The sequence below is a fragment of the Trachurus japonicus genome, chromosome 5, assembly GCF_045865225.1.
Source record: "Trachurus japonicus isolate A0001 chromosome 5, Traja_1.0".
Classification (NCBI taxonomy): Eukaryota; Metazoa; Chordata; class Actinopteri; order Carangiformes; family Carangidae; genus Trachurus; species Trachurus japonicus.
The window spans coordinates 9,258,133-9,284,854 of record NC_140911.1 but is presented as its reverse complement, the minus strand read 5'-3'; the positions used below and the strand labels follow the sequence as shown (position 1 = coordinate 9,284,854).

The 26,722-nt window shown below is 44.2% G+C and overlaps 1 protein-coding gene across 2 annotated transcripts; it reads right to left on the bottom strand.

Moving 5' to 3' along the window:
* Positions 1-655: 655 nt before the first annotated feature.
* Positions 656-25,824, bottom strand: LOC146987056 (RNA-binding protein Musashi homolog 1-like). 2 transcript variants are annotated; one of them, XM_085776033.1, is made up of 14 exons: positions 25,633-25,823; positions 24,967-25,007; positions 23,904-23,985; positions 23,605-23,689; positions 14,853-14,894; positions 14,241-14,333; positions 8,288-8,336; positions 7,374-7,456; positions 7,116-7,233; positions 5,745-5,825; positions 5,066-5,122; positions 3,674-3,733; positions 3,273-3,427; positions 656-3,156 (listed from the first exon to the last, which is right to left on the bottom strand). In XM_085776033.1, exons 1-14 carry the CDS (start codon positions 25,695-25,697, stop codon positions 3,115-3,117), a joined length of 1,053 nt encoding a protein of 350 aa, XP_085632159.1. In that variant the 5' UTR covers positions 25,698-25,823; the 3' UTR covers positions 656-3,114. The 2 variants fall into 2 exon arrangements, with proteins under 2 accessions (XP_085632159.1, XP_085632158.1); XM_085776032.1 differs by having other exon boundaries at positions 2,697-3,156; positions 7,092-7,233; positions 25,633-25,824.
* Positions 25,825-26,722: the final 898 nt, after the last annotated feature.

The window sequence follows — 26,722 nt, the reverse complement described above, 5'->3', positions numbered from 1 at the left end:
GTCTGTCCCAGGGCAGCTGTGGCTACATACATAACTTACCACCACCAGTGTGAATGTGGTATGAATGAATAATGGTTACTGTACACGTTTTGGGTATCGGGTATCAATAGAAATGTAATCCATTATTATTATTAAAACGTTTTATAATTAAGGCACATTTCAAATTTATACTCGTAGAAAAACAGTATAAATCATCTGTGTTGGTGGTTTCAAACCAAACAAACAAGAGTGGGTCATTTGCAGGGGTTAAAACAGTAGGCCTATAGCTTGGCTACATGCAATGTAAACAAACAATATATACATTATCTAAGGTATCCTCATTGATAGTTTACTTTTACTTTTTTTTGTTTAATTTTAGTGAAACCAGACAAAAGTTTGAACTCTGGAAATTCAGATGCTTTTACTTTGAAATTCTCGCCGCTTTAATCACTGACTGAATCTCATTATTTGCAATGATTTTTGAGGTCAGATTGCCTACGATTATTTCAGACCATGGGCACATTCACATTCACATTCAGGTCAAAACTTATTGGGGAGGGGTGTCATGTTTTACACCTCCACCAGGAGTCACTAAATTCAGAATTCATTTATCAGAAAGATCCTTTTGCAAATTCAAAAGGTTGCATCTTTGTAAAAACAAACAAACATGGTCAAATGCTTTAGAATAATTTATTAGGATTTTAAAATTGAAATTGTCAGAAAAAAAACAAGGAAAAAAAAATAAAAGCATTGCTGTAAAGCTTGGCAGAGGACAGCCCAAAACTTAAACTTTATCTGAGCTCATGTAGAGCTACAAGCTCCATTCAAAGCATTGGCCCTTTTCCTTACATCAACACAACAAAAAGACATCATTAAAATCAATATACAAGGGGAACAAGATCTCAAAACAGAAAAATATAGTTTCTTTTTTTTTTCTGAAAATAAGTCTTAATGCCGCAGAATTATCCACACGTCGTCTGCTATTACCAATAATAGTACTATTTTCATTTGTAAGGTAAAAAATAACTTATTGCTTTATTGTAAGTTAAAAAGTTACAGTGTTGGTGTCCAGCAGTAGTTTTATGTCGTGTCCCAGGCGGTCTGACAGAGGAGCCACTGGCTGGATCAGGAAGTTTTCTGCTGTGCTGAACATCAAACAGGCTGCAACAAGAAGGCTGAACAAACAGCCGGCCTGTTTCTTTTTGTTTGGTTTTCTTTCTTTTCTTTTTTTTAATGTTGAATTTGTTCCAGCTTTCTGACTTTTCCTGCCAGCCAGCGTTGTCTGTACTCGGGTCCTGTATCAGAGCCCACTGGGAGCGAGACCCTGTTCCATTTCTGGTTACCTGCCCAAACCCCCCCTCTGTTCACCACTACACGGAGCAGCAACTGTATATTATTAATAATATGTCAGTTCCAGAGGAGCACAAATTTATTAAAACTAAACAATGAAATGGGAGGGGAGAAAGGGGAGAGGAGCAGATGAGCCAGAATGGAACAGGGCAATCTTTTTTTTTTTTTTTCAGTACCAAAAAAAGGCAATCGAAATGCTCCTTCGTTGCCAAAAGTAGTTCCATATTACACCTTGATGTATGCGCACAACACTCACTCACACACACTCAGACGCAATCACATGCACCTTCAATAGTGATAAGAGGACAGAACATGACCGTGATGTTTTCTACAATTGCTTCTCTGAGAATGTCCTTCATTTGTTTTCACGGCGGAGAACACCGCATAAAAGAATTAAAAAACAAAATAAACAAAAAAAATAACATTAAGAAGTGAATCGCACAAAAAAATATATATAATATTTTCAAAAAAGAAGAAGAAGTCAAGTCGGCCCCCCCCCAGCCCCCGTGAACCCCTGATTTCTCCCATTTGTAGCTGTTTTTTTCTTCCGTATAGTTCATCATCTTAATCATGAGGAGTTTTTTTTTCGTGAAGATGCTCAGAAATCTGGTTCATCGTGGTGTCAAAACTATGAAGTCAAGTTTGCTTTTTCGAGAAGCAAAAGCAAACAAAGCCGTGACTTTGTAACAAAAAACAACAACAACAACAACAACAAAAAAATCAGTTTCTGAACTGAACAAAACAAGCAAGAAAAAAAAAAGAAAGAAAAAAAAAAACTCCTGGAGACTCTCGACAAGCTGTCGTCACCGAGGCGACGCTGGAGCGGACTGGCCAAACGACGCACACATACGTTTACCATATGTGTACTGAGAGAAGTAGTGAGATGACCACACAAAAGTAGTAGTAGATGACATCCTGCTGTTAACCCTTTCCTAACCAACCAATGGCATGCCAGCCGGTTCAGGTAACCCTTCCACCCCCACCCCCCCACTCCCACTCCCACTCCCTCCCCCACCCCCTCACCCCAACATCTATGTACAATATCTTACAGGAAGACATAAAAACATTGCTTTAAAACCAATTACAGAATAAAATACCTTACAGATTATCATTATTATGTCAATATTAATAACAATATTACAAAGGTTTTGTTTTTAAAGACTACCAAAATATACATTTTAGTTTTTTTTCCGTGTTTTCCGTGAAGCTTGAGTTTAAAAAAAAAAAAAAAACTGTTGATTTTGTTCTTCCTTTGTTAAAAATGGTTTTCAGACAATGACCCATGTTGCTCGGCCTTTTTCTCTCTCCGGTCACATCAGTAACAGCTTTGAAAGATTGTGATGAAACGACTTGTCACATTTAAAATGAAATAAAAATAATACAAAAAAAAAAAAACCCAATCGTCCTCTGTGTCTTTGTCGAAGATGACAAATGTTTCCTCTGAGATTTTTTTTTTTCTTTTCTTTTTTTTTTTTTTTGTTGCAGTTTTCTCTTCTCAGCTTCAAAAGAAAAGGATAACAGTGGGTGGAATCTAGTTATTAGACTACATGAGGACAAAAGAGGAGGAGAGACGGGGACGTTATGTTGAAGTGAGATTAGTACATCAAAACAAGAGTTCAGGATTTAAAAAGATATTCAGTCGGTGGGTGGAGCCACAGGGACCCGGGGAGGGCCCGGTGGAGCCTGTGGCCGGCCAATCAGGTTGTGCCATCAGTGGGCAGCCAGCATTGTGATTGGCTCATCAGCAGAGGAGAAGCCCTCCCATCTTCAGTGACCTGAGTCTTCTCAGTGGTAGCCATTAGTGAACGCAGTAGCAATCAGAGGACCCTGAGGACACACGGGCCACAGTGAATACTCTCTCTCTGCTTTGTGGACACATAAGTGCATCTATTCAATGTGTGTGTGTGTGTGTATATATATATATGTGTGTGTGTGTGACCTACCCCTAGACCGTGGCCGAACCCTGTGCTAGGGGCGGGGCTAGCGGCGCTGATGTAGCTGCTGACTCCTGAGTCCTGATTGGCTGCAGCATACAGGTCAGCCATTGGTCCGGGGCTGCTGGTGCCCAGGAAGCCAGCTGTGCGTGAAGGGGTGGAGCCTAAAAGACAGAGGAGACGAGTCAGGCTTCAACACTAGAGGGCTTTACACACACAAACACACATATTCACACACATACACGCCTAAAAATATTCTTTTCTTATCTATCCAAGCAGGCCACTATACACACACACTCTTCCTAAGGCGAGTATACAAATATACACAAGTAGATGCATGGTTTTGTCTCAGTATATGTCTCTCTTTCACACACAAACACATGCACACACAAACACAAGCACACACGTACCTCTAACTACTGCTGCTGCTGCGGCTGCTGCCATTGGTCCATATGCAGTCAGGGGAATGGCTGAGGATTACACCAGAAAAAAAAAAAACGTCAAATTTTAGCACACACACACACACTGTGGGTCACTCTCATATCAAATCATAAGTAACAAACTACAGCTCAGTGTCAACATCTGCTCGCACATCTGTCATCTGCTCTCAGTCCAAATGATGGGGGTAAAATCCCCCAAAAAAACCATAACAACTGCGTCAGTGAAATAAAGTAACATCAAAACACACTGAACTTCTTTAGCCTCTTTTTAAATGAACAAAATAATAATGCTGCTGCTGCTGCTGCTGCTGCTGCTGAGAAAAACAGGGAGGATGATGTTTCCATGGGGGGAGGAAAGTACAAGTTACAGCCACTAGATGGCTCTGTAAAGTCAGAGCTGTGGGAGCTGCTGCTTGATCAGGGGCCATTTACACAAAAACATCCTCTACATGAGCAATTCATTTAAAAAAAATGTAATCAAAGCATTGAAGCAGAAAAAGCAGATTTCTTTGAGTATGTTACTAAAACTAGCTTGAAGTCAGTCAGATACTGTAGATGATGTGGAATACAACAATAAACCTGTGAAAAATATATTGATGTGAGGTGAATTTAGTTATGATGTCAGCTCATCCACAATGTAAGAATCATTTCTGCCATACCAAAATGTATTAATGGTGTTTAAATGCATGTTTGTGGGTCACCAAATGCAATAAAACATAAAGCAAACTTTAATGTTTTGTATTTCACCTTTTTCAGACGTGAAAGTTGGAACATAATCTAGAAAATATCTAATATTTAATTAAAAATTGATTTTCTTTCCATTTCCCACTTTCATTTGTTCTTATTTATATTATTTATATTTTTGATCATTTCATTTTTATTGAATTTCTGCTCCTTTAACTCTTAGGACGCTTTGTGAATGCGACCCCTCAATTCACAGACGGAAGCTCACTGGGTGTTTAAAGGAGGATTTTTTCAGCCGCAGCGTCACAGATGATCTGAAGATGCGTTTTCACAACAACTAAAAAAAAAACAATTGACTGAAATGACTGAAGAAAACCAGGAACAGATGCAACCACTTTCATGTCTGTAAGAATCTAAACCTCAGATCAAAATGTAGAAACGTGAACAAACACGAGAGTGAAGACGCAGCCTCAGACCCGTGAGGCCACAGTGACCACGGGGTCGGCGCAGCTTTAGCTCTACCGTGCGTCTGTGAAGGTTCTCAGTCGTTAAGTCATTACTGTGTTTAGCAGCAGTGACGCCAAACGTGCAGCAGTTTCAATTTGAGTCTCTGCGTCTAAATATCCTGAGTGTTTTTTTTTTCTCCCGGGGCCCTTGAGGGACAGAGGAGCCACTGACCTGCCAGCTCAGGGGGGTGGGATGATGTCAGGAGGGGGGTCCTCTCTAAGTGGAACTCTAGAAACAAAGGAGAGAGAGAGAGAGAGTGCTTTGTAAATATACACATACAGTCACCATCCACCGGCCAGACTACAAAGCCTCATGTAGCCACAACACACACATACAACGCCAACGTGGGCGCACAAGTACAGAAAGACACAGATCTACGTTGAGGAAGGGCAGGAAGGTAAGGAGCAAAGGAAAAGGAGGGGCGGCGGCGCGGCCCAAATGAAAGAGGGTTACATAAGTAGATCAAATAAACACGGAAGAATATAAGAGGAAAACAGGCAAATTTCACAAATCAAAGCACAGAGATCAACATTTGAGATTTGAAACAAGAGGAGGTAGGGGGATCCAAAAAAAAAAAGGACAAGAACAGTGTAGAAGTCTAACTCTTCAAATGTAAAAAATAAAAGCAGCCAGATGCTCTGCTGAGATCAAGATGATCATATTTGTCTAAGTGTGTACGTATCAAGCCACATGGGTCTTGTAGTTCGTACGCATTTCATGACCTCGGCGACCTCGCAGCTGAATCAACTAACATGTATCCTGTTGGCCTCAGTCCTCTCTCCCTCTCAGCAGAGCTGCACAGAGTGAACTGGGTGTAATATGCATGTGTGTGTACACTAAACACACTTACCTGGGAACTGATAAGTGTAACCAGGCGCAATTCCAGAGTAGCTGCGACTGGTGTAGGTAGCAGTCTGAAAACCTGGGTATCCTGTTGGAGAGACAGAAAATCATTGGTTTGGTTCATTTGGTCTGAATAAACATCATAATCATGTGGTCTCATACTGAAAACTGACTGGATCATTAATCTCTTTATCTTAGACAGTTAATTATTTCATTAACTACCACTTACTACATTTATATCATCATTAATTTAGAAAATTAGTGAATTAATACAGACTACAGGTGTGAACCTATTTTTTCCACCTGCTGCAGAGACTTCCAGTTTAACCAGTCTCCTATCAACATGCTATCCAAAAACATGTGCTGTCTAAATTTTTACTAATTTCTTGAGGGGAAAATCCATTAAAAAATGATCAAACACATTATTAAAGATGGATTCAATCATATTAAGGTGTATAAGGTTGTTATTCACTCTCTCAGTCCATTTTTAATCAGGATGTTTTAAGTTTAAAATGAAGCTCTGGATCAACTCTCATGACGACGTAGCGATTTAACTTCATCATTTTTCTATTTCTCTGTAAACAGGCCGTTGGGGTCACCAGAGACCAGTTACAATAAACCAAACCTGATCGATATTTACAGGGGTTATTGAGACCACAAGGACAAGAATAACAGTCCAGTACAATCTGAAGTGTCCAGTAGAGGGAGCCAAACCGCAACAAATGCCATGAGTGCAGCACTTAGTGTCTCTTTGGAGTGGTATTTTCCTCCAGTGTAAAGAACTGTGTCGCCCTTCAGTGTGTGACCTCTAAATTTTAGAAACAACATGGTTTGATTCACCGTGGACGCGCACACGAGAGTTGGCTCAGAGCATTTTCAACCAAATATAGAGCTTCACATCGAGTCAGGTGGGTGTTTTTTTTTTTTTTTTTCTCCTTCTTACATGGATGAATCAAGAAATATTACATATAAGGAGCTGGAGGAGACACTATCAACATGATGAGTTACACACCGAAGCCTAAAGACACAGAGCACTAATGTGGTCTGAGAGAAGATTTAGCTCAGCTCTTCATCAAGTTTACATCCAAAAGAGAAACAGTTTCATCACCGAGCCTCTTTCCGTTCATTAAATATGCTCACATGTTTAACGTTTGTGTATCTTGGTGTGTAACTTTCATAACCTGCATGTGCAAACACCATTTCATTTACATGGTTGAACATTGTAGTGACTGTGACCATATGTGAAGATATGTGTCATAAAACTAAACTAAAACTGTCAGTGTTTGTGTTCTGTTTTGTTTTGTGCGCGGTTTTGTTTTGTGTGTGTGTATTTGCTTCACAACTGGGACCTTACCCAAATCCCATTCTGGGATCTTACCCAGCATGCCTATGCCCAGCATGAAAGCATCCATCCCATAAGGCATCACTCTGGAGCGGCCCCTGGCTGAGCCCGTCGGCGTCATCACCTCTTTGGGCTGGGCTTTCTTACATTCCACCTTAAAATAAAACACACAGGAAGGAAACGAAATGTTCGTTTTATAGAATAAGTGATGAACAGACTAAACTTGCTGGCAGATCAATGTTTTTGATCATTTAAATCACTGTATACGACATAAAACTGAAGATTGATCTTTACCATTTTGTTGTTGATCTCATGGAAGTGGATCTCACACACTTTCTCCACCACGTCTTCGTTCTCAAAGGTAACAAAGCCGAAGCCTGGAAGAGAAACACACACACACACACACTCGTTAGTCCTGACACTTGACCCCTGTGACTGTTGCAGACATCCTGTGGTTTGTTTGAAGACGACATGTGCAGGTTTGTTTATATATTTATTACATTTATCTGGGTCCAGCAAACTCACTGCTCTGGTTATAATAAAAAGACGATGATAAAAAAAAAAATAAAAAAAAGGAGGAAATGAGATCAAATCTTGCGGCAGAGCGCAGGACTGTAAAGGTCGATTCATAATTGACAATTCACTCTTCAACCTCCTCCTCCTCCTCCTCCTGCCTCCTTTAGCAGCCGCCTCTAATACGAGCAGCTGACAACATCAGTATGAGCCGGGCAGAGCTCGCCTGTCAATCAGGTGTTGGCATCGTTGGAGGAGCAGCAGCGATGGGGTTTGGGGTTTGGGGTTTGGGGCGTGGTTGGTTTTTTCCAAAATAAGAGCCCAGATTTATGCACCGTACCCTCGACCAAAAGCTCACACCCACTTCTTCTAACTCCAGCCGACTCTCTTCCTTCTCCTTCTTTCCTCACTTGTCTCATTAAGTTACATCCTCGCCTGAAAGCATCCTGACCCCGCATGGCGACCCTCAGCGGGCGCTGCACTTCTGACTCACGGAGAAGAGGACAGAGATAAATGGAACAGGAGGAGGCCAAAGGAGAGCAAAGACAAAAGACTGTGATTTCAGAAATATTCTTCTCCTTCTTTTTCTTTCACCTATTTTCTCTCGCCCTGTTTCTGTTTTGTTTTGTTTTTTGCTCATGAGACAGTTTCTGATTCTGTCAACTAGTTTTACCAACACAACTACAGCCACGTACCTCTGTGTCTGTTGGTTGTTTTGTCGAACATAAGCATGGCATCGTCAACCTGTGAGAACAAAGCAAAGAATAGATGAGCTATGACATACAGTATTAACACACACACACACACACACACACACACACACATCATTACACAGCATGGGGTGCCATTGTCCCTCTTTAGCATTGGAGTAAGAGGGGAAAGCAGATGGAGAGGGTGGAGGGGAAGAGAGAGAGAGAAGGAGGGAGGGGTGACAGGTGACAAAGGAGAAAAGAAAAAGAAAGAATGAGAGGCAGCGAGAGGAAGAGAGAGCGATGGGGAAACGGGAGGGAGCTGCTGTGTAAAAATAAAATGAAATACAATCTATCAACGTGAAAAAGAAGTGAATGTTCCCCGTTCAACGAGGGCGCTGGAGGAAATTCTTTCCCACTCTTTGCTCTGTCTCTGTCTCTCTCCCTCCTTTTTTTTCCTCCTCCTCCTCCTCCTCCCCCCTTCTTTTATTCGTTCACCCTTGCTGTCTTTCTTTCCCTCTCCACAAAGTTTGCTATTCCCATGGAGACCCTGTAAAGAATTTCAATTAGAAGAACTTGCCCCCCCCCCCCCCTCCCCCCTCCTCTCCTCTCTTTTCTCCTCCAAACTCATTTCAATGAAAAGAATAGAGTGAAAAGGGGGGAAAAACAGAGGCAGAGAAAACATGTGACAGAAAGAGAGAGAGAAAGCAAAACAGTGATGAATAATGGGGCGATAAAAAAAAGATAGACGGTAAAAGTTTTGATAGGAGGATCGAAAATCTGTCAATGAATATTTTGGATCAGAGAGCAGAGGACAAAGTGGAGCGGGGTCTTTGTCAACACGCTCTCCTTTTATTCTCCACTTTCCTTTTTGCACTCACTCCACTGCCCTATTCATATTCCTCCTCCTCCTCCTCCTCCTCCCTCCCTCCCCCTTTCCTCCCTCCCTTCACTTGTCCTTCACTGGCAGGAAAGTTAGCAGCTTCTGCTCCAGCTCTGACAGCACGAGGAAGGGGAGGCAAGAGAAGCCAAGGCCTAGGATCACTACAGAAATAACAAGTATTTCTGTAAAAACCCGCAAAAAAAGGGGGGAAAAAAGAAAAAAAAAACACAAGAACAACAACAGAATAAAAACACAAACAAAAACAAAACTCTGCAAAACAGCCTTCCAACATGGAGACATGTGGAGTATGACTACATTGCTATTTTCATTAGGCCAGCGAGCAACTGAAACTCAAACCAGTGTAACATGAGTGGCAGCGGCCTCCGGATGACCAGGCCATCCGATTTCTAACCTTTACTTCAGACGACACAAACACACACACACACGCGTCTCTCAGTCTGATTGAGATTACATCTGTTTGTGTATGTGTTTGTGTGTTTGTGCACCTGTGCTAGTGAAAGTTGCGAGCTTTTTTCTGCCTTGTGAAATGATGAATATGGGAAGGATCAAGGTTTTCCTCTACAGCCTCCCTGACCCCTTTAACCCTCTTCTCTGTCAATGTTAGCTTGGGCACACACACACACACACACACACACATATATATACACACACACACACACACACACAGCACCCCCTCCTCTCTCTGTCCTTCATTCAGTTTTTATCCCCTATGCTTTCCACCCTTCCGGTCGTCCAAACTCAATGACAGAGCGGAGCAGCCAGGGAACAGGACAGTAAGTAGACAGCTGCAGGGCAACATGTTATCATAAGAGTAGAGTTACATGCACAGCACAGCACAGCACAGCACAGCTAGCTCTCCTGTTAGCATCAGCAGCATCTATTCTGGAGGGGATGGTCAGCAGCAGGAAATGACCAGTCCGTCCGACCAGGAGCTTTAGAGCCGTGCGTGGCAGTTGTTTTTTTTTTTTAAGCCACCAAAAACAGCTAATGTGCTGTACAGTCGGGCTAATACGGTTAGTCTAATTGTCCTCCACAAGAATACAATGGTGTGCTGCTGACTTGCAGGCGATTGTGTCACGTGTGTGAGCTTATGCTGTGGTCGCTCACACCGGCCCCTTGCCCTTGCCAAAACCAATAAGAAGACGATCTCCAATGTCCACTGCCCAGGGTGCTGTAAGACAATCTGATTGGATAGCTGTGGGGGTCTGAGATTGGCTTAGCGGCGGCTCAGTCGCTAACTACCCAGCGTGCATGCGGAGAATGAAGAAAAGTTAAGGTCATATTCTCATGAAGTTCTGACATTCTCAGATGTACCGAGAGCAGGGTTAACCGCGCCGCTCTCTGAGCCCCGCATTAAAAACATCCCAAACCATTTTTTTTTAGTGGAGCATGCAGCCATTGTCTGACGAACAAGTGTTTGCTGGCAAGTCCATTACACGTTTTTTTCCAAGATTATGAAAGGTGGCATTTACATTTTTTCCCCTGCTGTCTCCTCACATCTCCCTCTTTCACTCTGCAGCCATCTCTCTCTCTCTCTCTCTCTCCCCCTCTCTCTCTAAACAGGCCAGCAGACAAAGTGTTCAGTCAAGCCTCCTAATCGCCAGCTCACATGGGTGAGTGGAGTCCCAACTTTTCCCGTCTGCCCTGTCCACATGCTGCACTTTTCATCTTATCCACTTCTTCCCTCGCATACATGCTCCCTCGTTTTATTTTGAAAGAGTTTGAAAGGAAGGATTTTAATGGTCGTTTTTCTTTTTTTCCCCCCTTCTTTTTCTTTTTTTTTTTTTTACATTTTTTATGTAAGGTACTTTCAGGAATGCGGTACCAAGAGGCAGGATGAAAGGCTCGAAAACGGGGATTTCCTTCAGGATTAAACATAATTGACTGTGTGACCAAAACGCCTGAAATACTAATTATCAAATTTCCAAAACTGCATGGCCTGATTTGCAGTTTTTAAAACACACATTTCTCACTCGGATCCACACACAGGCTCCACATTCAGGGTCGGTGGAAGGAAGGAAGAAAGACAGAAAGAAAAAAAGAAAGAAGGGAGGTGTTTCTCAAATCTCCCACCAGGTGGAGGGGGCATCACGAGACCCTCACCTCAGGATTCAGACTCATTCCTCATACAAACATGGCTGCTGTGGTCTTATTGGCCTGCAGGATATTTAGCAACAGGGGCTCAGATTTGTCCAGTTAGGGGAAACCACACACACACACACACACACACACACACACACACAGACACACACAGGGCTTTGAGGCCTCGGTTTGGTCCAAAACACCTGATGTGTCAACCAGGGCCGCCATTTTTTTTTCTGTCCGGTCTAATGAAGTTTGCGTAGGTGTGCTTTTAGAAGTACGCTTGAAGAAAAAAAATAAACTTCAGCAGCACGTTTCAAAGCGTCGCAGCTAAAATGCATAGTGCATTCTGTGTTTTCCTTTGCGAGGCGGTGCCACAGTATGAAAATAAACAGGGCACTGACTCCTACTCCATCCTAACCTGCACCTTGTAACCAGGCTCAGATAATAAACAAGAAATACCTCCCGCTCAGCAGGAATGCACTGTGGGATTGGCGCTATCCATGATACAGCTTTTGGGTCTCACGTGTCCAAACAGTCCAAATATCCCCTCATCCTGCGAAGGGGGGGGGGGCGGGGGGGGGATGTTGTCTTAGATATGAGTGTCTGTAATCACCAGGGAGAACTGATTCGACACAGAGCTGCAGCCATTTTAACGCAAACGCTGTCAGGAAACATGACACATGTCACAACATCCACTTTACAATGAGTTGGTCACACAAACAAACACAAACGCATAACCCCGGCCAAACAGGATCCACGACCCAGAATTATGAAAAGGCGTTATTTAAATTTGAACTAGCACCTGAAATATGGTAATACCCCCCGCCCCCTCCCCACCTCACCCCCACTAAACATGAGTCAGAGGCCAACTGAGAGAAAAACACTGCCAGACACGAGGCAGAAGGAGCTTCGTGCTGTTAATTTCTTCCAACCCATTAGGCCGACATCCTGAAGCAATGCTCATTTCAGTCCCGCTCACCGACAGCAGCAGCAGAACCGCACACTTCATGTTTGTGACAAGTGGATCGCTGGCTGTTGAGTCTTACTGTCCGTCTGTATCAGGACTGAAATGTATGCAAGCTCGCCTCCCAATGCCACTGTCACACTCTCATGCACTCACACACACACATACACGCACACACATACACGCACATACACGCACGCCTCTTTCCATTCATGCAAATACACACTTCTCACGCATTTTTTAAAGGAAACAAAAAAAAAAAAACACTGGATTACAGCAGGACAATGGGCAAAAGCAGGTCACCACGGCAACAAGCTGAGAGGGACTGGAGCAGGGTGTGTGTGTATGTGCGAGATGGGAGGGGAGTTGATGTCTGAGGTACTGATTTTGGGGAAGGTGGGGGGGCGAGTTGGGCTGTTACAGGAGCAGCTGTTGCATTTGATTAGTTAATACTGAGGAGCCTGAACTCCACTCAAACACACTCCCAAACCCCCCAAAGTGTAGTTTGGTTTAAAAAAAAAAGGAAAAAAAAGTGACACAACATAAAATTTCGTGCACAACGGTTTCTCTCCTATGTTTACGGCCCATCAGATCGGTGCTTTTCTCTGTTTCATGGCCACTTTTCTTCTTCACTATCTCCACATTCCTCCTTTTCTCTGCCCTTCAACCCTTTCCGAGTTCCCCTCCCCTCTTTCTCCATGGGGGGTTGCTTCTTTCCTTTCAGTCCCCCGCCAGCCATCTCCCTCTTCTCTTCTCTTCCCCTCCTCTCGCTGCTTTTTTTTTTTTTTTCCTCCTCTTCCTCTCCCTCTCCCCGGCCACTCATCTGTCTCCACAGCATGTGTTTGCCTTTCACCAAATTTCATTCAAAGGAGCTGAGCAGGACAAATGCAGGAGCTAAAAAACACCCGAGATGTGATCGGAAACAGCCGACAAAAGAGATAAACTAACAAACCAACTCGTGTTTTAGCTGGCAGAGCGGATCATCAATGACCAGACGGGCTTCTTCTTTTCTGGCCTTTCAAGTTCTTTTCTTTCTTTTCCCCCCTCTCACTTCTGTCTTTCACTTTCAGCGTCTGGCCTTTTTCTCACCACCTTTTCTCTGAAATTAGATCCGTTGTGCACTTTGTGTCACACATCAACTCAAATGAAAGGGGGGAAACTGAGCAAAACAAAAGGGTGTGAAACAATCATGTGGCAGAGAAAAGATGAAATATATCAAAGGGAGGAGACAGTCAAATGATGAGTGTAATTTATCACAGGTCCATTAGTGCAGTGATTCCTAAACTTGCCGGTGGGTATGTGGCAAGATTGTGGAGAAGAGGAGCACAACTCATTTGATAAAATACAAATTTCAGTGTGTGTGTGTGTGTCCACGTGTTGAGTCAACAAAGGACATCTGAACACCACAGGTTGCGACTAAATGTGCAGGAAAACTAGTTTGCAAGTGACTGGAGATCAAAAGGAGGGGGCCGTTAGCTAAAAGATCATCAATAATAGTTAATAACTTATAACTATAATGCCCAAGATAAAAGGTTAATGTTTGTTATAATCACTTATAGTCACTAGAAGTAAAACAGCTAATGGATAAATGATTGAAATAGCCAACACTAACACTTAATGTTGCAATGTTCAAATAGTTATCAAATGGATAAATGATTGAAATAGCTAATGCAAAAAGAAACTATTGATTGTTGAACCATTTAGCTAACGGGTAAGGTAGCTAATGGATAAATGCTTTGAATAGCTGAAAGCTGGTGGAGAAATGGTTGATACATTCAACTTCTGACAAGTTAACCAAAGTAGTAATTATTTTATCCACTTTAAATCCAGATTAAAATCAAGTTAAATGGCCACATCTGCACACACACACACACACACAGAGACAAGAAGCGGTGTGTGAGTGAAGGGGACACCAGGTTCAGACTCACCACTAGCACTGTGGGACAGGAGCTTGTCACAGAGAGAGTCGCTGCTACAAATAGATCCCAGATTTGTGTATATCTCACCTTTCCAAACTGGTCAAAGTATTGCTTCACATCTTCGATGGTGGTATTGACTGACAGTCCCCCGACAAAGATCTTCTTTGTCCTGGTCACCAGCTAGCGAGAGAGAGAGAGAAGAAGACGAGAAGGCATCGTTTACCTCTAATCACATTATGCAGTGGGGGTGGGGGGGGGGGGGGAGATGCCTGTGATAAAGAGACTTAGTGTTTGTTGGTGTTTATCTAATCTCGGAGGTTTCTGAAAGCTCTGCTGAGCATTCAAGCTAATTCACTTCAGTTTTAGTCTGTTACATGTGCAGCTCTAATGTGTGTGTGTGTGTACAGTGGTTTATGTGAGTGTGTGTGTGTGTGTGTGTGTGTGTGTGTGTGTGTGTGACACGTTGGCTGCGGATGGTCGGGGTGCAGGCGGGGTGTGTGTGTTGATGATGTGTGGGGGTGGGTTGAGGGTTAAGGGTTCACGATGTCAGTGCTGGACAAGTGGATTGCTGCTGCTCCTCTCTCGGGTCACGTGCTACCGACTCTAATCCCGGCCAATCAGAGCCGAGTGATTAGGGGTGACCCATGACATCATCACTGCTCCCTGCCATTAACCCCTGCATGGTGGTGGTGCACTCACCTTCGGCTGAGCCCGGCGAGGAAACGCCACTTTTGGGTCGATCTGTAAAAGGGGAGAGGTGAGATAAGACAGTGTTAGATATTCATTAAAGTGTTTTATTTTTTTTATTATACAGATTATAATAATGACATACATGATTCAATACAGCTTGAGTGCGAAATTGATTGTAGTTTGGATGAGAGATGAACTTGATCGTAGAAGGTCAACACTACTTCATTACAGATACTAAGAAGATTCTGTTAGAGATGCTCGACAATTTGTGATTTAAACCCGGCGTGTTTCATTGACGTTTGTTTCACATCCTCGTCGTTTGAGGACTCGCGGAACCACCAGGAAACAAGAAAATCTAAAATTAACCAATATTTTTTAAACAGTACCCAATGAATTGGCGTACGTACACGTTTAATTAAAAGAAAAAAGGTGACAAAACACAGGAATTACACCAAATTACACAAATACTATGGCCCATGCATTAATTAACATGTACATTTTGTTCAGTTTCCAAAAAGGTTCATTCATGGACAAAGGAACGTACATTATCTACATATGAATGGGGTCAATTAGCCTCCAACAGACGCCATAACAGCCTGTTTTTAAACGCTAAATGACAAAAATCCAAATTCTGGCAGCAGTATTTGCTTTATATAAAAAACAAACTGTCAACACGGCTGACAGACACAGAGCATAATGAAAGCCCACTGTTACTTGAACGTGTTTAAAGGTTAGGATCTCTGAGACCCCACACATTAGAGATGCACAGACCGCTGACACATGTCCACAGTTCAACATGGAAGAAATTCTCAAATGTCACGAGGAGGCATCAGGCTGATAAAAACAAAGTCAAATGTGTTTTTTCAGCGGTTTTTAAAAGAGGTTGTGGATCTCCGTGTCCCCTTTCTGAGAGACACACGAGCTTAAGTGTCTTTAACAGAGACACCAAATCTCTACCTGCTCCGGATATGTTAGTGGCTGATCCTTGTGCTTGTGCAAAGTGAATTTCCCCTCTGGGCATCAATGAATTATCACACTGTTAACAAACCCAGAATTAGTTATTACACTGAGCCTCTAAGTCTGAACCATCTGACGGCCTCCAAGTCCAGAAATAGACCGTATGCAAATCTGCGAGTATGTATAGTAGATCCTTGTTTATGCAAGCCCCAAAAAATCCAAACACACCAGCCAAACAAACAAGGCGTAGGGGGACAAAATACACAGTGAGACGTGAATACGTACATTCTCCGAATCGCGTGTTGAGACACAACTGAAATGTGTGTTTTTTTAGACAGTTCGGGCCAGTCAGGAATCCAAAATGAGCATTTAATATTCTGAATACGTTTCAGATGGATATATATATATTTTTTAAATCTCACAAATCCAGACAACCCCCATTTTGGATTAGCGAGATTTGACTGTATCCATATTTCTCCTCAGTGGAATGTCTCAGCAGTGGTCAAGGTTACAGATAAAATTAGAAGCAAATGAGTTTTGAATGAGCTGGCCTTTAATAATGCTAAATATGCAAAGCCTGGCCTGGCATTTTAAATTTGTGTGGAATCTCGTGTTATTCTCACTCAAGCCAACGAGAGAGATGATTTTAGGTCACAGGACCTTGTAGTGTATTATGGTCTTAGAGTTCCATCTTTGTTCTAATAATTGGATGTGTGAAGCAGGACCCCTTGTGTCTCACACAGCCGCCGTCAGAGGTATTGAATTGATATTGGCAACTAAAAGGAGCCCATCAAATAGCCAGAAATAAGTACTTATAATACGAACAACACGCACACAATGCAAGGGAGCGCATTGATTCAATATTCACACAATCCTTTCATCTCTTCCCTGCGATAATTCCCTGCTTCTGAGGACAAATCTACAGAGATCCAACGAGGACCTTTTCAAGTGGCACAGCTTTACCACCGCGTCGAGGGCACAGCGGCGGCCGTGTAACTAAGATGCAGCTGCAGCGTCCTTGGGAAGGATTGCAGAAGGACTTTGCACCTTGAAGAGGGGACACAAAGACGAGAGGAGTCACGTCACCTCCAGCTGGTCTGAGCACAAAGACAAAGGTGACAAGGACACGCGAAGCCACCGGTGACTATCGGCAACAGCAGTGCAACAGCAGTGTGTGCACTCACAATCAGAGGCACAACGCAGCATTTCTTACTCGCTCTGTGCTCCGTGAGGCCAAATATAACACCACAGACGACGTGTGACGCTGGTTTTCTCCCTTTAAACAGGAATCCAAACGATAAAAAAAGAGCAAAAACGCTGTAAATGGCGACTGCAGACGTGGCCGTTCCCATCTACCTGTACTGCTGTTGAACAAAAAAACCCCAGTCTTTTTTAGATTGGACATTTATTTCATGGCAGAAATCCAACAAGCCAGCAACACCAGAGACAGAAGACGCTGCAGTGACCTCTGAAGAGAAACACAATGACAGCATCACAGTGGAACGCTGCTACGCCGCGTCATCGTCAAATATCGCATTGTGTCACTTTGTGTTGTATATTTTCATTGTAATAACGCTGCCTAACAACCCTCACACGCCCTCACACCACAAAAAGCAGCAGTCCTTGGGTAAATGGCGCACAGAAAGAAACATGGCTGGTTGTTTCTTCTGACCTGAGAGCATTGAGGAGGAGGAGGAGGAGGAGGAGGAGGAGGAGGACGAAGAGGAGAGGGTGGGGGAAGTGGGGGGTATAACAGGCTCTAGTGCTCAGGTCAGCCCACCTGCCTTTAAGTGTTTTAACAAGACCAGAGTACAGGAGCTGCCCCGGGGCCATTATATGGCGGATTCACAGGCCATGAGCTGACGGTGACAGCAGCGAGAAAACCAACTAACACATCTGACACAAGGGCTGCAGTCACGTAGCAATCACAGTGTTGAACTGAGAAATATATCCTATAATATATAAGAAATGCGCTTCAAGGAACACCAATGTTAAACAGCTTTTACACTAATTTACCTACAGGAGCTGATTTTTGAGAATTATAAAATCCATATCACCATTGTTTCATTATTAAGACTTAAGTAAAGGTATCATTGTGTTGTATATTATTACAGACTGGACATATGTGGTGATATATTTTGTTTGATACTCATTCAAAACAATAGTTATCTAGCAAATCTAATACAACAAACACATAGGTAGGTGACTTTTCTCATGTTGCCCACCCATTACTACACAAAAGCACCGATATTTCATTTAAATGATCAGAAACTCTTTCAAAAGAAAAAAACAACAACAGCCCCAAAATACAGAAGGTTACCAACTAGACTAGGTTAGGCCTAATGCAAGATCTGTAGTAGTGCTACTACAGCTACAGTCATGCCATGCGGTTAAAAAAAATAAAATCATTCCACTTTTCTGCGAAGTAACAGAACATTATCTAACGTAATTTCTACATCTGGCTGTACTCAAGAGGAAGGCAATACAAAATGAAAACTAAAGCATCTATCAGACTGGCAGATTAGCCCCGAGGAAGACAGATAGGCCACAAAGCAAAAAGTGAAATGACTTAGCCAGGTCACTGTTTGCAACACTCAGAAATAGCTCTTCAGAGAGGCTTGACATTTGAGAAGTGGCTCCGCAATGTAACAGCTCTAATCAGACTGGTGAAAACGTAACTACTTGTGAATAATGGTAAAGCCCTTTCTAGGAAGACAAAAAGTTGCTCTTCCCAGGCCCGACACAGAAGAGTTATGACTGAGTGTTCACGAAATGGTCTGACTAACATCCTGCTTCATGACATCCAACCTCCGCTCAGTCTAAGCAGCGTAGTGACGGCAGAGCCTACAATATGATTTTAGTGGTTTAGCTTTTAAGACTAGACTAATCTACGACCAATAGTCACCTCACGTGGCCCAGCACGTCCACCAGTGTTACAAACTGGAAAAAAAACAATAAAAAAATGGTGTCAAAACAATAGATAGATGGATAGAGAGAGAAAGGGGAGGGAGAGAGAGAGAGAGAGAGAGGAGGTGAAAAAGAGAACGGGGGAGAAAGAGAAGGCATTCATTTGGAAAACAGAGTCAGCCCATGAGAAAGTGGGCCTGTCCAGTGTAGCGGTGCAGCGGGGCCGTCCCAGCAGGCAGCCCCTCTGATTCCATTAATTAACAGGACAAAGAGTACAAAACAGATGGGCCCGTAGAGGAACTGGGGCTCCCGTGCTACCCCCACAGGCACACACACACACACACACACACACACACACATACACACATTCACAAGCACCCACACAATGTAGCATAAACATAAACACCAACACATGTACTCAAAGTGACACATATATGCAATTATGTGGGCAAGAATACGGAAATACACACATACACAAACATTTATATATATATATAAATATCCACCTCTTGCAAATCACTGGCGACCAATGTTATCGCCATAATGTGTCAAACCACATACAGACATTGGACACAGTGGCCAACCTGCCAAGACATTCTTGCAACAAAATGGCACCCACGTTGATAAAAAGGCACCACAGGCTGCCCCCCCACCCATTATGGCAATATAATCAATATGAGCTAAACAAAAAGCTATAAACACAAGAGGAGACAAAAGGAGTTGGCATGTCAATGCATGCACACACAGAGAGAGAGAGAGACTTGGTTTGGGCTCAGGCCAGCAGGGTCAATCTGCACAGCTGAACAATGGCACAGTAATTAGTTAACGAAGCTCACTAATGAGGACCCCCCCCCCCCCCCCCAAACCCCCCTCTCCCCTCCAAAACCCAACTCCAACCCCACCACACCACACCACCGCTACCCCTGTAACCCCGCTAGAGTTTGTGCGCGCGGCCTGGATCCACCTCCAGAGCCGGTCCCAGGCTTTATCCCCGGGTCTGAGGCTGCGCATGGATCTCGGAAGCTCAATCCAGTTTGTTTCCTTCAATCCGATTAGTTGCTTTTCAGATCCATACTAATTACAGCACAGGAGCTGGGGCCTGCCTCCCTCTCTCTCTCTCTCTCTCTCTCTCCCTCCCTCCCCTCTCCCCTCTCCCTTCTCCTCCACCTTCTCCATCCCCCTGTCCACTTTTGTCCACGTCAGCATTAACAACTAATCTCCAGTCAGGAGCAGCGAGGAGGAGCTGCTGCTGTTGCTAGTAGCATCGCGGCTCTCTCCATTAACCAGGTGTTAGAGCAGCAGCAGCGACTGTGACAGCAGCAGAGACGCTGCCTGGCTGGCAGACTGTGGCACCACTGGTCCACAGAGAGGCTGCTGCTAGCATATGTTGCTACGGTACACGGCTACAGATGAAAGCAGCCAGCTACATTATTAGCACCACACACTGATGACAACGGGTGCGCGTTCACAGACCGGTTATGACAAAAGCAGCAATTACCAAACAGTGTGACACGAAAGGAGCTTCCCCTGTTTGCTCAGAGTAAAAGATAAGGATGATAATAATAATCTTTAGCTTCTTTATTTGTGCAATTTCCTTCTATAAATGTGTGTTTTCCCTTTAAGTGGTGCTCATGCTTTCAGCTTTAGACTCATTATTTGGGGACACAGCCTTTAAAAAAAATAAATAAGGCATCATCGCTCATAAATAAATCATAAATACTGACTACAGCCCTGTGAGGATGACTAAGGAAACATGTTTATTAGTCATAAGAACAGGAAAGTGGCGTCTATTGCGTCCAGGTCCGTCTAAACACACCATGAATAGTGGCACGCCAAAATCCAAACTCATTTCGCACACTGATCCGCGTGAATGAGAAGTGGAAACGTTTCAAAGAAATATCAGGTCTCATCCTTTCTTCTTTTTTCTTCCTCTTCCCGTAACTGGTCCCAGTTTAAGTATTTCTCAGAGAAAACAAATACCAGTTGTGCCCTTCTTCTCCGTCCAGAGAAATACAACAGCACACCACTGCCCCGAGGCCATACTCAGCCCCTAACAGGAAATCTAACCTCTCCGACCAAAACAACAACCTCAACAGAGCTCACTCCGAAAACAAATGACGGCCTCTCGTCATTTATATATTTAGGCAGACAGGTATTGACAGTAATCATAGCTCTAAATCAGCATTAGCCCTGGCTTTGGTTTTTCTAAAGGGGGTTGAAGTGACAATTATTGATGTAACAGTGCTGTAAATGTTTAATACCACTTGCAACCAGTGACATGGACCTTTGTACCAGCTCGTGTAGTTTTACTTCTCACCCCCGTGCATCCAAACACACAACACCCTGTTGCTCCGTTATATCCTTTTCAAACACCTTCCTGCTTCAGGCCTTGCTGCGTATGAATAAAAGCTCAGCATAAAAAGAGAAACCGAAAAAGAAAAAGAAAAATCAAAGCATCGAATATTCTTCCTCATTCCAGGGGAAGACTTGTTGTCCTCAAATCTCATGCTGATCGAACAACACTGTGCAGGGATGGGGAGGGGGTCCAGGTGTGAGGCAGACACACAACGTGCATTGAAAATGTGGGAAATAAATAAATATATTATAGACAATAATTAAAAAGACACAGGTGTTGGAAATGTTACAGAGAGGTTTGACACTGGTCCCCATTAAGCTATGCAAGTTATTAAAAATATTCCTTCCAACTCCACAGAGTCTGACCCACAGTTGACTTCGCAGCTGCAGAGGGCTTTACCCTTTTCAAAAAAAAAAAAATTAACTCTTGAATGGCCCCTTAATGCAGAATCATTTTTCCCAACACAAGTGGAAACCGTGTCACCTGATACAGTAGCTGCAGCTGGGTGGGAATCGCAATATTCGGTCATTTTTTGCATCAATTACATTTCATGTAGTGTCACAGAATTAGGCTTTTGAGCAATAAAACACACAGCCTGGAGTCATTATTGCATTTAACTACGTAGCTCTTGCGAATCTTGGATACACGCACCAAAAAAAGAAAATTTCCACGCTCTTATTCCCAAAATGGAACGACAAAATGGCAACCATAGCCTTGCTTAAAACGCCTGTTTGGATAAGTGGTACCATGGTGTGCCCCCCCCCCCCATACACACATACACACGCCGCACTACTACTACCACAACAACCTGAGCAACCAAAGCTGCATTTGAGTCGCTCTCATTATTATTGTTTAGCCTTATACTGTATTTTGGTTTATAATAGGGCAACGCCTAACCCCACCAGTGGTCTGCCAAGCTGAGCCTCCAAAAGCCTCTGCCTCCAAACCAGTGTTCACATCACACACACACACACACACACACAGATGGTCTGACTCTCAAAGACTCCAGCAGCACCTAGTTTTAAGAGGTAATATAACTCACTAAGTAGCAATTTACAGTTGCACAGAAAGACTTTCCAAGATGAACCAGCAGCAACGCTCGTTTTCTAATAAATATTACAGCAACTATGTAGACGGATCCAATCGACTCAAACACCTGAGAATAACAGTTCCTAAACAGCAACAACAACCATCGCACAGTATATTCTCTCAGCGTCACAGAATAAAGGTCTCTCATGACATGGCATTACCTGTGTATGTATGTGTTTGCGTGTTTGTGTCACAGACCTGGCTACCTAACCAAGCCCTGTGTGTCTTAACTTAATGCAAAATAGCAGAGAAGTTGTTATGGAGACACAAATCCCATCAGGCTGTGCAGTTTACAGCACAGTCTCCCGAGGCCGGCGTCACCCCCAGCAACAGGCTTGCTCCAACAACTAACCAACTCTACCTTTCTCCACCCCCGGGGCTCTGCTGCCTTTCTGTGCCACCGATTTTCACTCTCAAATAATCCTATTGTGAGTAGGCCTATGTGTGTGTGTGTGTGTGTGTGTGTGTGTGTGTGTGCATGTGTGGTTAGGACAGGCCACAAGCTGACTGACGAAGACACACCCTGTCCCCGCTCCTACAACAAATCTACATGACCAAGACGGACGACGACGACAACATTTCACACTTTCATAGATATTTAAATCCAGCAGCTCTGACCTCACACCAACCAAACTCTACAAAACCACACACACATGTCTTCATGTCAACATACAGCACAGGCACCATGTAGCTATAACCACAGACATAATAATATTATGCACTCTGTGTCTCTCTGTCCCATTGAAAACACATTTAAATCGTCATATAGCGTCACACAGGGAAGGGGTGGGGGGGGGGAAACCCTGAGGTCACAAACCTCAGCCTGTATTCATTCATCCAGATATGTAAATCCATTGAAAACTCATTTGGCTTCCCTCTGACATCAGTTTGGGAACCACGGCCACAACAGTTTCCTTTCCTCTTCTAACTTTGTTGTTTGTTTTTGTTTTTTTTTGTCTTTCCTCCTTTCTCTGACAGTTGCCCACTATAGGCTACCAAACCCAATGCTGTTATTTGCAATGGAAAAAGAAGACCAAGAAGAAGAAGAGGTAGAAGAGGGAAAAAAAAAAAAAACTTGTGAGCTCTCTGTATAAACCCTGTGAGGGTTTTGCAGGGGCTCCTACCCCATTCAGGTCCCCCAGGTAACCATGGCAATGAAGACCAAGAAAGAACGCTTTCATGTTGGCGCCCTGAACCGGGATTTGGAGGGGGAAATGAGCAGAGGGAGGAGGAGGAGGTGGAGAGGAGGGTAGAGGAGGGGGGGGGGGCTGCTGCTCCAAAACGCACTCCTTAACTTTACAAGCCATACGGTGGTGGAGGGGAGGAAGAAAAGAAAGAAGAAAAAAAAAAAACATGCAACACAGGAACCGGATTGGGGAAAAGTTATAGCTACTCCATGACAACTTCAGTGGCACCACCATCCAGAGAGAGGCAGACAGGACTAGGACTCACCGTTTTGGAGTCCAGCTCGTGTCTGTTTTGCGCCAAAACCTTTTCCACGCCGGCTTGTTCTGCGTATGTTACAAACCCGAAGCCCCTGTGTGGAGAAATAAAACATTAAAAAATAAAAAATTTGAAGGAGAAAAAAAAGGCGAAAAAGAAAAACTCTCGTGGAAAAGCAAAAAAAGCATGGAGAGAGAGGAGGCATTGGTGTGTGCCCCTCCACCCCTCCCTCCCTCCTCCATCCAGTGATAGGACGGCGGAGCGCACACGCCTCCTTCTTCTCCTTCTCTCCTTCTCCTTCTTCTTACCTCGACCGCTTGGTAACGGGATCCCGCATCACCATACACTCCTTCACCTCGCCGAATTTACAGAAGTACTCCTTCAAGCCCTCTGCAAAGAAAGCAAAGAGGGAGGTGGGTGCGCGGTTATGATGAAGGCAAAGGATGAGATAGGATGAGATGAGAGACGTGTCCTGGCTGCACACACACACAGACAGGCCCCGGTGAGAGGTGATGGTGCTGCTGCTGCTGCTGCTGCTGCTGCTGCTGCTGGCAGTGGCTGGAGAGAGACAATGGGGGTCGAGGCGAGGCGGACCACGTTGTGTTTGTGTCCCTCCAGCCATCGGAGGTTGTTGTAGCCTACACACATTACGAGCGAAGCGATCTGGCCATTCAGCATAACATAACAGCCCCATTAGGCCCCGCAAACAAAGCTACACTTGGTGACGATTGCTGTTTTGCCACAGCAGCAGCAGCAGCAGCGGCGGCGGCGGCGGTGGCGGCTGTAGCAGCAGCAGCAGCAGCAGTGGGATAATAACACGGGCCATCGCAACAAGAATAAACTGTATTCATGCATCAGGCTGCGCTCACGGCTCTTAAAATAAATGAATGGACGCAGCCGAGTGCAACAATAAGGAAAACAATAACGCACGAACGAGCGCGGGGCTCAACTTCTGCACAAACGCCACATAATCGATCACCTCTTTACTATAAATGCCCTTCTCTGGTATTAACACTGGTGGTGGTGATGATGATGATAGGTGCACACGAGAAATAGCCTAATATCCCCCCCCATACACACACACACATACCAAAAAAAGGGGGCAGACAAGTCGCTGTGAGTGTGTGTAGCCTATGCACGCATTTCCAGTGTTAATCTCCCTGCGTCTCGGCAAGTCTAAATCCTAAAAGCTGATCCTTATTGAATAGGAGGCTTTGATTTAACTATTTACAGTGTTTCTCCTTAACTTCAGGAAGCCTGGCGGGCAATGCGGGAGCTATAATTAAGCCAGATGCATGTTAAGGAGAGCAAGAGGAGTAAACAGGAGGCTTTTCATTGAGACTTATTAAAGTAGCGTGCGGGACAGCTCACCTTGTGTTGTCTGCCAACTCAGACCCCCGATGAACATTTTGCTGAATGAGAGAAATAGAAGCGGGTTAAGTCACACACAGAGAATAACACGCGTCTTTTCAGGCACATTGAAGAAATGGGGGAGGAGGGTGGTGGTGGGGGTAAAAGGCTGTGATGAGGTAGTATAGGGGAGGAAATTATGAGAAATATAGCATCAATAAAGTAAAGAAGAAAGCATCGGCCATGTTGCGAAGTCACCAATCGGCCAGTCGGGGCCGTTATAATCCCCTAGAGGAGAGGGGGGAAACGGAGAGGATTTTCCAGATGATGGAGGAGAAGTTACAGTGTGGCCTTGTGGAGGAAAACCGAGATAAATAAACAATCGAGACAGAGAGAGGGAGAGAAAAACAGGCGGAAAGCAGCGGTGCGTCTGTGTCTCCTCCGCTGAGTGGATCCATCCCACACACACACACATACACACATTCAAACACACACACACACACACACAGCGTGCTTGTCTTTTGTCTCGGCGCGGCTCCGCTCCCGCACTGAACTCAACTAAAGTCCAAGGTGAACTCAAACCGGGCCGAGAGGCGAGCGAAATAAAATAAAAAAAAAAGGGGGGGGGGGAGGCAAAGGCAGGCTGAGGCAGTAAAGGCAATAAAGGCTGAGGAGGTTGATGTTTACCAGGGGTCGTGGGGGGAGTTGTCCGTGCCGGAGGACAGGCTGCTCTGGCTCCCTTCCGTGTCCATTCTGCTCTCCGCTGGTATATTCCCGCACTGTGAGGCGAGGAGAGGCAGTGAAGCTCCACTGCTGCTGCTGCTGCTGCTCCAGACTCAGGGGCGGGCAGCCGAGGGAGGGAGGGGAGGGGAGAGGAGGGGAGGAGAGAGGAGAGAGGGAGGGGAGGGGGGGGCAGCAGAGATGGGGGTGGGGTGGTTAAAAGGAGGAGGGGTGAGCGAGGAAACGCACACACACACACATATGCATGCATGCACACTCGCAAAGAGAGAGAGAGAGAGAGAGAGACAGACTCCGCCTCTACCTCGTTTTCCCGTAGCCTGCCTCCTACCCTCGGCCTCGGACCTCCCCTCCCCTCCCCTCTCTCCAGCACGTTGCCTGCCTTTATTCATGCTGCCACTGGCGCTCTCTCTGTAGTGTTTCCCCGCCGTTCATGTCATTGGTTGATCACAACAGCATGGCCCATTAATGCGCTTTGAATGGCTGGGGATCTTCAGTAGCTTTTTTTTTTTTTTTTCCTCCTACATTACTAAAGCAAAGCACTAGTATGACGGAAAAAATGGATCAGGAAATGAAATTCAAGAAAACCAAATTAGAAGACTTTACATTCTCTGTGTGCATCTGTGCAATGACCCCTTTTTATTTATTTTTTTTATTTTTGTGTAATTGTTGATGAATGCCCTAGCTGTGCCTCATTTGTAACCTAAATGCTCCATTACAGGTATTGCTAAAGGGGGAAATTATGTCTTTAGGTAGCAGCAGAGTTAGGCCTCAGGTTAGGCCTCAGGTGAAATGAGGCATCTGTAGCCAGGATACCTGCTCCCCAACCCATTTAGCCACACATCAATTCAGCCAGTGTGAGTCACTTCTGTAGTTTCAGATTGCATAGAGGTCAGCGAGATCCTGCGTTCTGACAGGATGTGATCTTATTATGTTATTTGATCAACATGATTTATTAATGTGATGTGAAAGTGGAAGTGGAAGTCATGCTAAAACCTATGTTGTTTCCTTAAATGATGTAATTTGATGTGGTGTTATA

Coding starts and splice junctions, on each gene's coding strand:
- LOC146987056 (XM_085776032.1), bottom strand. CDS start 25,697: ATGGACACGGAAGGGAGCCAGAGCAGCCTGTCCTCCGGCACGGACAAC. Junction 5,826..7,091: donor GATCCCAGAATGGGATTTGG/GTAAGGTCCCAG, acceptor TCTCTCCAACAG/GATACCCAGGTTTTCAGACT. Junction 3,734..5,065: donor CCACCCCCCTGAGCTGGCAG/GTCAGTGGCTCC, acceptor TGTAATCCTCAG/CCATTCCCCTGACTGCATAT.